The sequence below is a fragment of the Myotis davidii genome, unplaced genomic scaffold, assembly GCF_000327345.1.
Source record: "Myotis davidii unplaced genomic scaffold, ASM32734v1 scaffold244, whole genome shotgun sequence".
NCBI classification, from domain to species: Eukaryota; Metazoa; Chordata; class Mammalia; order Chiroptera; family Vespertilionidae; genus Myotis; species Myotis davidii.
The window spans coordinates 150,428-162,090 of NW_006294993.1; the positions used below are offsets into that span (position 1 = coordinate 150,428).

The 11,663-nt window shown below is 64.6% G+C and overlaps 2 protein-coding genes and 1 long non-coding RNA gene across 8 annotated transcripts in view; 2 read left to right on the forward strand and 1 right to left on the reverse strand.

Annotated features, from left to right (window-relative positions):
- Positions 1–57: 57 nt before the first annotated feature.
- On the forward strand, positions 58–5,149 carry RGS19 (regulator of G-protein signaling 19). 3 transcript variants are annotated; one of them, XM_006769497.2, is made up of 5 exons: positions 58–415; positions 2,729–2,825; positions 2,975–3,093; positions 4,084–4,158; positions 4,248–5,149. In XM_006769497.2, the coding sequence occupies exons 2-5, from the start codon at positions 2,796–2,798 to the stop codon at positions 4,672–4,674; spliced, it is 651 nt and encodes a 216-aa protein (XP_006769560.1). In that variant the 5' UTR covers positions 58–415; positions 2,729–2,795; the 3' UTR covers positions 4,675–5,149. The 3 variants fall into 3 exon arrangements, with proteins under 3 accessions (XP_006769560.1, XP_015423168.1, XP_006769561.1); XM_006769498.2 differs by having other exon boundaries at positions 60–415; positions 4,251–5,149; XM_015567682.1 differs by lacking the exon at positions 2,729–2,825 and having other exon boundaries at positions 59–415.
- Positions 5,150–5,789: 640 nt separating this feature from the next.
- Positions 5,790–10,419, reverse strand: TCEA2 (transcription elongation factor A (SII), 2). Of its 4 annotated transcripts, none has more exons than XM_015567681.1 (10): positions 10,233–10,415; positions 10,018–10,080; positions 9,606–9,711; positions 8,622–8,712; positions 7,729–7,877; positions 7,561–7,617; positions 7,008–7,162; positions 6,783–6,929; positions 6,171–6,242; positions 5,790–5,976 (listed from the first exon to the last, which is right to left on the reverse strand). In XM_015567681.1, the coding sequence occupies exons 1-10, from the start codon at positions 10,362–10,364 to the stop codon at positions 5,968–5,970; spliced, it is 981 nt and encodes a 326-aa protein (XP_015423167.1). In that variant the 5' UTR covers positions 10,365–10,415; the 3' UTR covers positions 5,790–5,967. The 4 variants fall into 4 exon arrangements, with proteins under 4 accessions (XP_015423167.1, XP_006769563.1, XP_015423165.1 ...); XM_006769500.2 differs by having other exon boundaries at positions 7,729–7,859; positions 10,233–10,413; XM_015567679.1 differs by having other exon boundaries at positions 7,561–7,877; positions 10,233–10,419.
- The window catches only part of LOC107184057, a 13,683-nt gene continuing 12,036 nt past the window's right edge, over positions 10,017–11,663 (forward strand). Inside the window, exons 1-2 of the long non-coding RNA XR_001514877.1 lie at positions 10,017–10,103; positions 11,607–11,611. This is a non-coding gene — a long non-coding RNA (uncharacterized LOC107184057). The remainder of the gene's footprint in view (positions 10,104–11,606; positions 11,612–11,663) is intronic.

Below are 11,663 nucleotides of genomic sequence, written 5' to 3' on the forward strand. Positions count from 1 at the left end.
GTGGACCCCGGGCCGCAGAGGGACTGGAGTCCACCCCCACGCGCGTGGGGGAGGGGGTGCTGCCACTGGGTTCCCCTTTTCTGCAGCTCAGAGCCTGGGGAAGTGATTGCTCAAGGGGGGGCCGGAAGAACCCAGGTTTCCGTGTCTCCCGCCCCCCCAGCTGGTGGGGAGGGGCCGAGGCGGGACACCCTGTCGGCCCGCTCCGTCCGTCGGATCTGGCAGCTTCTCAGACCTGCGAGTCGCAGAGGAGGCGCTGACCCCCACCCCAACGGAGAGGGCCGGGCCGGCGCGATCCAGAACCGCGGGAACCTGCCACCGACTTGCCCCCGCTGCAGCGGCGCACGCCCCTTTGGCAGCCAGGGGAGGCCCAGACCGAACCGGCCCCTCCCGCTCCCGCCTCGCCGTTGGGTCGCTGGTGAGTGGGGCGCCATGGCGACTTCCTCGAGGTCCGGGTGGGGGCCTCCCGTCCCTGCAAAAGGAGACAGGCTTTTGCAGGCCAGACCCTCCCGCAGGAAAAGGGATCGAGAAGTGAGTCTCCGCCGCCACTGGGAAGGTGGGCTGGGGCGAGGGTCACCGGGTGAGGAACATTGGCCTCGGAGGAGCCAATCTGCGGCTCCCCCACCAGCCAGATGTGGGGGGCGGGGGGCAGGTAGGAAAGGTACTGAGCAGGATTAGGAGGGAATGGAGCCCGAAGGTGATGGCAAGTCTACTTAGAGGTACACTGGCTGCCTGTCCAGTCTCTTTCATCCCAGACTGGGGAGGGGGTGGGGAGCTTCCAGGGACTAGGGAAGGGGATGGGGAGCTCCCCTCCAAATGTCAGGATGAGGGGCAGGAACCCCAGCCAGGAGAGAGTAGGCGCCCTGGGGCACAAGCTGGCCACAGCCAGCCTGAAAAGGGAGTCAGGTCCAGGGCCTGCAACCTGGACAGCAGGAACTTGTCCCCGCTCTGCCCCAAATTTGGACTCCAGCACCTGGGCCCTGCACCCTCAGACAGGACCCCTCTGCTTCAGAGCTGAGTCGGAGATGGCAGCCCACTCAGGTGCTCCGGGCTGGGGGCAGGACGAGGCCCTGCCCCCACTGACGGGTGGGGGTGCAGAGGAGGAAGAGCAGCTCTGCCTGGGGAAGTCACAGCAGCCTGGGTACAGCTACAGCTGCAGGCCGCAGAGGCTGCCACACCCCTTCCTTTCCCTAGAAACTTGACCCCTGAGGAAAAAGCTGTGGGCTGCTGCTTCCCCATCCGTTTGCTGGGAGCCCCTAGGACCAAGTTTGAACCCTCACCCTACCCTGCCATGATCTCAGGGTTGTAAGGGGCTAAGGCCCCAGGGGACCCTGTGCCTTGCTCCCAGTTATGGGTCAGGGCAGGGGCCTCTGTGCCAGGCCCTGAGACGGGTGCCCTGAGCATGCACAGTGTTCTGGCCCAGACCTGGCCAGGGCCAGAATGGAGCCCTGCTCCAGAGCTGCTGGCCTGGGGACTGCCAGGACCTGTCCCTAGAGCATCCACCCTCCCCTCCTGACCATGGCCTAGGCCAGCATGGACCACAAAGGATTAAAAGATCCTCAGCTGACTGATGTGAAACCAAGTTTTGAGCCTCCTGCCGGCTGAGACAGGTGGTGGGAGCTCAAGAAAGTTTGCGAGGCAGATGGACAGGGCTCCCCAGGCCCTGTGGGCCCTCAGCTGGGCGAGGTGAGCGCAGGCAGGGGCCGTGGTGGGGAGACATTCAAAACTGCCTCCAGGGTGCTGGTGGCTGCCCTGTGCTGTCACTTTCGAGGTGCAGTACTTGGGGATCTGCAGTCGGCCTCCCTGGAGACACATGAAGGCTGCCTGGCTCGAGCCTTCAGCTCCCCACCCCCACCCCCGTTCCCCGCACCCCCTGCGCAGAAAATGCTGCAGAGACTTTCTGCAGGGACACTGAGAAGGACACACCCCTTGCCTCCCCTGAGTACCCCGCAGTTCCAGCTAGGGAGCAGGACACCCCCTCCCCTCCCGCTGCAGCCCCTGCTCTCCTCCCCCCACCTGTGCCCTCTGCTCTGTGGCAAGGCAGCAGTTTCCCCAGCCCGGAGCAGGGAGGGAGGCCCGGAGACCTGGGCAGTAAGTGGCCAGCTGGGGGTCGGGGCTACCAGGGGCCAGTCGTTGAGGACAGGGGAGCGGTAGGTCCACCGCAGAAAACTCATGGCTCTCCTCACCATGAGCCCTGCTCCCACGCCCTCAGGAAGCCCCGCTCCCTTTCCCACTCAGACCCTTCATGCTGCAGGCATGGTCGGCACCCCTTGCTCAGTCCCAGTGACCAGGGCATTGCTGTGGGGCCCAGGGGCAGATCTGGATTCCTGGTGGGAAGCAACCCTACCCACCCCCACCCCCCAGCACAACCTCCACAGGAGACCCAGGACAGGGGGAGCTGGGACGGGGGTTCTGCATGTCTCACCATCCTCCCTGTGCACTGACCTGACAGCCCCAGGCTCTTGGGGCCCCCAGCCCCCTTGGGAGGGGCCAGGAGCCGGAAACCAAGAAAGAGGAACCCAGGCTTCCGGCTTCCCAGGGACCGAGCAGATGGGGGTGTCCCAGAACCTCCTGGGAGCTCTTCACAGCCCTGATAGAGGCTGGGGCGAGCTGCAGGCAGGGGAGCGGGCCCTGCTGGGCTCCAGGAAGGAGGGAGGCAACTCTCAAGGCCCGTCCCAGGGGCCTCAGGGCTGGGGTCTCAGGTTCTCTGAGAACCTTGGCCTCTCCTCAGACCCCCAGGTTGTGGTCAGGGTCCCGAGCCGGCATCACGGAGCCCGAGCGACGACCTCCACCCACCCATGCCCACCGCGCATGAGGCCGAGAAGCAGGTGCACCTCCTCCGTCCCTGCCTCACCCCCTCAGGGACTGGGGGGGGGGGCAACAAGGAATTGAGGGACCCTCCAGCACTGGGGAGGCTGGAACAGTTCTGCCTTTGGGAGCGTGGCCACCTGTGACTGAGGCAGCCCGTCTCCCCCAGCACACAGGGCCAGAGGAGGCAGACCAGCCTCCCTCCATGTCCAGTCATGCGGGGCCCCCGGCTCCCCCCAGCCGCAACCCCTGCTGCTTGTGCTGGTGTTGCTGTTGCAGCTGCTCCTGGTACGTGGGGGTGGGGAGGGGTGGGCTGAGCAGACCTGGGCCTAAGACCCCACTCCCTGACCCTCATGTGGCTTCTGAGGCATCACCTGCAGGCAGGACGCCTCTGCCACCCACAACACGTACCCAGGGGCTGTTGGGTTCTGGTGGCTGGTAGCCAGTGCCCTGTGTGTGCGCACCCCTCTGTCTTTTATTCAGCACACGCTAACTGGCACCACTTACAGCCGGCCCCTGCTGGCCCTGCGGACCCACAGACTGTCAGATGGAGGGGGCTGAGCAGAGGCCTGGCCTGGGACAATGGGGACACACCTCCAGAGCAGCTGCTGGAGTGGGCATGGGGCTCCAGGTCGTCCCCGGGTGGGCAGGCATCTGGGGAAGCTGTTTGAGTTTTTGTGCCTTTCAGAGGCCTGACCCGACTCAGACTCCCAGCCCTTAATTGCAGAATGGATAGCACTGCGGGGAACCAAAGGGAGCAAGCGAGGCCAGAGCCCAGATCCAGGATGGCTGAGGGTGGGCTGGGGGTGGAGAATAGGAAGAGTTGGAACTCACTGAGAGTTTGGCTTCGGAGGCCAAGGGGTGTTTGGGGTCAGGCAGGCGGCAGTAGGTGTGGAGTTCTGTGTGGACGCTTTGGTGTGAGGTGTCTGTTAGCCAGGCATGGGTTTGGGAGCCAGAGGGGAAAGACAGGCTTCTAGGGAGAGTTGGGAGCCACCCCTTGGGCCAGGGGCTTCCCCACCCCAACAGTAGGGCCTTTGGGAGAAAGTGGGTGAGGTCAGACGGGGGGATACCAGGAACCCGTGAAGGCCCAAAGGCAGGAAGGCAGTGGAGGTCCTGGGTCAAATGCAGCTAGAGCAGCCAAGGCCTGGGGGCAGGGGGAAGGAGCGGATCCCAGGGCTGCCACCTGCGGTGGGCTCACAGGTGCCGAGAGCCCCAGGCCTCGTGTCCACACGTGCTGAGTGTCCGTGTTCACGCATGGGCCCGCATATCTGCCATCAGGAGTGAAGGGCGGCGACCAGCATGGCGGGCTTCCGGGGAGAGCAAGCTGCAGCCCCTCCCCAGCTGCGAAGCTTGGTGAGTCTGGGGCCGTGAGCATCTGTGGGCGGGGTGGGGGGGTGTCTGGGTGGAGCGGCACGTGCTTGACCTGGCGGCGGGTGCCCCAGCAGCACGCCAAGCCCTGAGGAGGTGCAGAGCTGGGCACAGTCCTTCGACAAGCTGATGCACAGCCCTGCGGGCCGCAGCGCGTTCCGGGCGTTCCTGCGCACGGAGTACAGCGAGGAGAACATGCTCTTCTGGCTGGCCTGCGAGGAGCTCAAGGCCGAGGCCAACCAGCACGTGGTGGACGAGAAGGCGCGGCTCATCTATGAGGATTACGTGTCCATCCTGTCCCCCAAGGAGGTGAGCCTGGACTCCCGCGTCCGGGAAGGCATCAACAAGAAGATGCAGGAGCCGTCCGCGCACACGTTCGACGACGCACAGCTGCAGATCTACACACTCATGCACCGGGACTCCTACCCCCGCTTCCTCAGCTCCCCCGCCTACCGTGCCCTGCTGCTCCAGGGGGACTCCCAGTCCTCCCACGAGGCCTAGGCCGCCCCCCACCGGCAGACTCGGGTCACCTTTCCCATGCAGCAGCCGGTGTGGGCACACCAGGCCCAGCACCCTGAGGGCAGGCCAGCAGCTCCCCCCGCCCAAGGGCAAGTGCCCTGAGGTCCTGCTAACAGGCAGGGGTGCTGGCCGGCCAGGGGCTCCGCCTGGTGAGGGGCGGACCCTCCAGGAGGCATCTCGGATCCACCAGCCTCGAGAGGCCCTGGAGCCTGGAAAAGTGCCTTTGATGGAAGAGACCTCTGCACTGTCCAGTGTGTAGCGTGGCCAGACCTTCCAGCGGGAGCTGTTGCTCCCCGGAATCAGACCCAGAACCTCTGAACTAGGCTCAAGGTGACAGGATCCAGTTTCTCTCTTCTATGTTCATTAACTTTGAATCTGGAAACTTGTCCTCGCTGTATTTTATAAGGAAAAAAAGTTTTCATATTTATCTCCATTCCAAAATAGGATGTCTTGTTATACTTTTAAAGCAAGTCTCCTCCTTTCCATGTCCAGACCCAGGCAGGGGAGCAGGCGTGGTCCCACCCCAGCAGGTGTGGCTCCCGCAGCACCTCGCCAGGACTGGCCGTGCGATGGCCAGCACTGCCCAAGCCTTGGGTGGGCAGGGTCCTGAAACGCCTCAAAGGTCACCCCAGAGACTGGCCTGCAGGGCAGTACCCATGGGGTGAACCCTCCCTGAGGGTCCCCGGTGCCAGACACTATTAACTCCGCTGTCTCAGGCATGTGCTGGCCACTTGTCCCTGAATTTCTGGGACGCAAAGGGGTTTGATGCTGCATGTGGTCCGAGGCCCTGAGATAGTCGGAGATCTAGCCCCTCCCCCGCCAATGCCTCCCAGAGCAGACTGGCTGTCGGGAAGGGCCGCCAGTGGAGGCTGAGGGACCCAGACTTGCCCTGGGCCCTGAGCTGCAGTGCCTGGGGAGGAGACCGGGTCCTCTGTGTGCCCGCGGCCCCCTCCACTCGGTCCCTCCAGCACTGCTCCCCCAGGGCCACCCCCATGTTCCCTACCCCAAGAAGGAGGGTTGTCCCCAGCAGCAGTGGGAAACCCAACTCACAGCCCAAGCTCTGCATAGCCCACCAGAACCAAAAGCCAAGGGCAGCATGGTGGCAAGAAGAAACATTTAATCATTTGGATACAGGTGCGCTGCAGATGGGGGGTGGGTGTCTGCCTTCTGGGGACAGCCAGGAAGGCACAGGCAGGGCTTCAGAGGCTGTGTCCACAGGAGGCGAGGAGGGACAGCCAGCGCTGGCCGCCGTTGCGGGCACCTCTGCAGGAGGGGTCAGCAGAACTGCAAGGAATGGGGGACACTCAGCATTGGTGACCCTGAGGGCGGGAGGCAGGAGCGGGTGAGGTCTCCACCATCCTCACCAGCGCTTCCAGGAGGCTGGCTGAGCAGGGCTGTAATCCAGTTCACACTGTGCAGACCCCACACGGGTTGGAGATCCCATCCCAGAGGAAGGGGCCCTGGGTTTACCCACATACCTTCCAGCGGTTCCCACACTCGTTGCAGACAACAAAGGTGGTCATCGGCTCGTCAGAGCTGCGGGTCTGCACCTGCGGGAGGAGGTGGTGAGGACCCCCAGCCTCGCGCAGGTCTTCCCTGGAGTCACAACCTAGGAGGCCACCCATGCTGGGCTCGCAGCCCCGGGGTCCCTGTGGGTGACATGCCCAGCTGCCCCAGCGACCCAGCCTTCCAGCCACCCTGACCCGCTCCTCTTCCCAGGGCCCTGATGCCTCCTGGGGACCACAGTAGTGTGGCCTCTGCGGGTCTGGGTGTGATTCCATAGCCACCACCAGGGAGCACAGCCCACCCCCTCCCACCAGGAGCAACAGTCCTCGGGCCCCTCCATGCTGGGCTGGGCCATGTTCCCCAACTTTAGTGTCCACAGCAAGCAGGACCTACCCCCCCAAGATGCTGCTTACTGGGGCCCAAGGGTCCTGGCAAGGGGGGAGGCCCCAAAGGTGACCATCACTCCCTGGCTTGGGTCCCAGCCCTGGCACCATTCACACTATGGGGTCAGGTGTGTGGGTGTGGACCCCAACCACAGGGCCGGCTCTGAGGGCACTTGGGGTCCTGAGGGGGTGGCCGCACACCTGTGTGTAGGTGCAGTTCTTCTTCCTGCACTTGCTGCAGGTGAACAGGTCTGTCTGGGTGCCCCCTGTGCGGGCCATCTGATGCTCTCGGATAGCCTCCTTGGTCATGGCCTTGCGGATCTCCTTCAGCTCATCACTGGCCATCTCCTGGGGGAGGGGGGGCTTAGCTGTGCAGCCAGCTCTGCAGGCAGCGCCCCCCCTCCACCGGGCAGGGCCGGGGAGCACCTCCGACGTCATCACCGCGATCTGCTGGGGCGTGATGGTGCCACACAGCACGTTCCGCCGCAGGTCAGGGTTCTTGGCGTCCTTGAGGTTGGCAATGCGGCTCCGCACGCGGTTCTTATACTTCATGTCCGTGTTCCCCACATCCCGGAAGATGCGTGCGGGCATTTAAGGACCCGCTGTAGGCTGAGGCTGCTGACCTCCACCCACCCCGCTGGGCCAGGGAGGGCCTCCCAGTGGGGGCCGCCAGGGTAGGGGCTGGGCTGGGAAGAGGAGCCCAGCCCTCTGGATCAGTCTGCCCCCAAGTCAAGTGGTGAGCTGAGGGGCTTCTGGGTGGCCCACCTGGACCCAGTCCTGGCTGGGTCCCAGCTGCAGGCCAAGGCCCAGGCCGTACCAGCAGGCGGAACCAGCCCGCAGCAGGCTCAGGGATGAGCTGACCGCATCACCCCATAGCCTGGCAAAGGCGCCAGGGCAGTGGCCACCAGGGCAAGCTGGGCCTGGCTGGCCCGCTGACTCCTCTGGAACCCCCAGCCCTAAGCCCCTGCACAAAGGATATATTCCTCGATCTGGGCCGACAGGCGCTCGCAATCTGCACTGATGGCCGTGTGCTCACCTGCAGGAAGCAGCTCTCTCCAGCCGCCCCGCTGGCTCCTCACCCCCTCAGCCCGCCCAGCACCAGGTGGCAGCAGTGGGTTGGGGACCAAGCTGTCTGGTGGGCACTCACGGTCCGTCTGCAGGGCGGCCGTCAGCATCTCCCGGCACTTGTTCCGCACGGCGTCACAGGTGACCGGCGCTGGGGGGAACGTGGTCATCCTCGGGGCTGGCGGTGCCCGGGGCAGCTCCCGCCTCTGGCCACTGGAGAGAGACCGGCCCCTCGCACCACGTGAACTCATGAGACACCAGCCACCAGAAAGGTCAGCATCATGGCCAGTTTCCCCTAAATCCCTTCAGCACCCCCCAAAGAGCAGCCAGTGACCCCATGCATCTGCGGTCCAGCCCAGCTTGCCCTGGGGTCTGCCCCACTGTCCAGAGGTAGTGAGGCCATCTGGGTAGGGCACCGACAGAGCACTAGGGGGGCAGCATCACACCCAGGGAAGCCCAGACCACGGGGCCACAATACCCAACACCATGTGCCAGATCAAGGAGAGGCAGTTGGGGCTGGGAGTCACCCAAGGCCAGGTCTGCCCACCAGCATGGCTGCCCTCACAGGGCTGGGAGCCCCAGCCAGGCTGCCTGCCATCCAGGCTGCATCCTCCCACCCTCTCTCACAGTCTCATGCGGGTTTCATGCCGTGACCCCCATGAGGGAGGGAGAGGCCGCAGTGAGTGATGCAAGTTCAAGGGTGTGCAACCTGAGAACCAGACCAAGGGCCGGCCTGCAGCCCCCTCAGGGTTGCACCGCTCTTTTCAGCTCAGACATAGCCTGGCCCCTCGATGGTGGCGCTGAAGGCAGTGTCTAGAGGAGCTTTGGAAGGAAGGCATACCCAAGAGTCCCTCCAAGAGGCTAGCAGGGCCCACGTTCATGTGTCCTCAGCCTGCCCAGGGCGCAGAAGTCAGCACCTTCATGCAGGTAGGTCCCTGGCGGCAGGAAGTGTGCACCGCCTCCCAGGTGCACTACCTGGAATCCTTGACCTCCGAGCCCTCCTTTGAGGATGATGTGGGCGGAGGCCCGCCCCTCCTCCGGTCCCTGGCTTTGGCATCTGAAGCATCTGCAAGTGCCCAGAAAGGAGGGGGTGTGGCTGGCTAGGGGAAGGCAGGCCGAAGGGCAGGGCCAGGCCAGGGAGGGGAGCAGATCATCACCAAGGCACAACCTCAGGTAGCTTGCCAGCCGCAACCCCCCACCCCCGCCCAACCCTGTCCTCCCCCACCAGGCCCTAGTGCTGAGCCTTCCTGCTAACAACCAAATGGGGCCCTCTCCTGCCCAGACTCAGAAGGGTGGCCCCCACCCCTTTCTCATACACATCCCCCCTCTAGAGGCTGCCTGTGGGCCTTTCTGGGGTCCCCCCAACTGCCCGTCCTGCTGGAGCAGACTGCCATCCACCCAGTGATTCCTGTGTACACTCTCCCTGGCATGCGCACACACAGGCAAAGTCCCCACAGGTGAAGCACTTGAACTTGGACAAAGGCGAGCCAGGACAGGCCATGACCCAGCTGGACCTTGGGCACCAGTGACCCCTCCCCTGAGCACATCCCCCACTAGTCTCCTGAGACCCTGGTCTCCCTGGGACCTTCCCGCGGGATGAGGATCCCACCCACCACCAGGCCACGCGGGACCAGAAGGAGACCCGGGACACACCTCTGCAGTCCCCAGGAGGAGGCTGCCCCAACCCCTCTGAGGGGCAATGCCCCCCTTCCTCTCTGCCACCTCCCTCTTCTTCCCTCCTTTTCCTCACCCTTCGCCCCTTCTCCCTCATCCCCCTCACTTCGCCCCTGGCTGGGTGGCTCCCTGCCCTCCTGCCCAAGCCCTGCACTCACCCTCCACTCTCCTCTCTCCTGGCTTTACCTAGCAGCCCGACCCTCCCTCCGGCCCTCAGCCCCACTCCCAGGTGGCTCTGACGCAGGGACAGTGGGGCCCAGCACAGCCCGTGCTGCTGACACGCACCCAGGAGCTTCTTCCAGGACTTGATGAGCGACTTGGCCAGGGCAGTGACCTCCTCGTCCGAGCTCTGCTTCCGCAGGGCGTTGACAGACATGCCGACCCGGGTGGACTGCAAGGCAAGCGTGTGGGCTGGCCCGCCAGGCCCCGCACAGACCCTCGGAGCTCCCCCGGGGCGGGGCTGAGGGAAGGGGACACTTCCCGAGGGCTACTGCCCCACCTGGGACTTGGGAAGCTCAGGGTGAGGGCAGGTGGGCCACCCTGTCCCTCTCCCTCTCAGAAAACAGAACAAGGCACAGATGGTCTCTTCGGGAAGGGGTTTGTACTGACCAAGGACGGAGGGGGGCGGCCAGGGAGCCCTGTGAGGGCCCAGGAGCTGTCCCCGGAGCTGTCCTGAGCAGGGGCACGAGGGCCCTACCTGGAGCAGGTGCAGCGTGACCGGCATGGCCTTCAGCTCCCGCAGCAGGTCCACGGCCCCCTCCTAGAACGGGCAGGGGTGCCTTCGTGAAGGACTCTGAGTCTCAGTGCACAGGCCCACCTCTGACAACGAGGGGGACAGGGCAGTGACGATCTGGAGATCCCCCTGGGCCAGAGACCCCGGAGGGTAGGAGTGAGAAGTGGCCATGCACTCACCCAGCAGTACAGGTCCTGTGACTTCTCACCCGGCATCAGCCACTGACCAAACCAGGACGACGGGAAATGCCTTGGAGGGCACAGCCAGGTGGAGGGGTGGCCCAGGGTGCTAACTGTCCTGTGCAGTCCCATGCCCCTTGCCCACTCACCCACTGAGAGGGGCTGACCCAGGGCCCAGGGCGCCTCCACCACACCCACACCCAGGTTCACAGCCCCCCACCCCACCCCCATCAGTCTCTGCAGGACTCTCAGGCCCTGGCCAGCCACCCCCCTCGCCTGGACTATTAGACCCCTGGGCTTTCTCTGCCTCACCCCCCACCCCACACCTGTTTTCTCCAAGCCCTGACACAATAAGGCACAGTTCCTCAAGGCTCCTCCAGGGGCCAAGCTGCTGCGCCCACTACAGGGTGCCCCAAGGGCTGTGCCCTCCCTCCCTCAGAGCTGTTTAAATGACACCTTCTCAGTGACCGCACCCCATCCTTCTCCCTGCTTTTCTTCACTCCACAGATGCTTCAATTTTTAATGCAGTGAGGTCTTCATGTGTCTCCCCTGACGTAAAGGGGCAGAGATGACCCACCCGTCACCCAAGCTTGTGAGAGCCTCAGATGTCCCAGGTCGTGGGAGGGCTTGGCCCACCCCCACCACCAATCTGGGCGGCATCCCTGCTCAGGCTACAGCCCTGAGTGACCTCCGAGGGGACGACGTCACTGATCATCTTCCCCTGACGGAACCTCCGGCTCCAGAATGCCAGCTTTCCAGGGCTCCAGACCAGAGGGACCAACTTGATTCCTGACATCCCAAGCAGGACCCCACTACCCCAGGGGCTTCATGGGCACTGGAACCCCCAAGGGCCTCTGCCAGCTCTCACCCCCACTCCACAGCACCCAGCCCTGCCACCTCCGCCAGCAGTGTTCACCAGCCACTGTTCCCTGGGGCTCGGCCTGAGCAGTGCTTCCACCGGCATCCCCTCCCCCCAGTCCTGCCTGGCCCACCTACCCTGCTTGAGCACCGAGACCCATCTCCATCCCCCGCTGGGGGTGTTTATTATTCGTTCTCTCTCATTTCTCTGGCCATCTCTGGAAAAGGCTACAGACTGTTCCCAGGCCCCTGCTCGGCTGCCCACGGCCTCCCAGGCATTTGCACACAAGAGGAGGGTAGGCGCTCCTGGCAGGGTGAACGAATGAATGGGAGCCAGCCCCTTTCCCAGCAACCGGGTCAACCAGGGATCCACACTCAACCCTGCTCAACCCACAGCCACCCCGAACGGTCAGGGCAGGCACCCGGCGGGCATGGCTGCAGGGTGCGAGCCCAGGCCCTCCACTGGCGGAGGCCACGCTCCGCCTGGCGCCCAGGATCTGCGGGGAGCGGAGGGAGTTGGTGTGTGCTGAGCCTCTCCCGGCGGCCAGGACCCTCTCCGCCCACGGGGCGCTT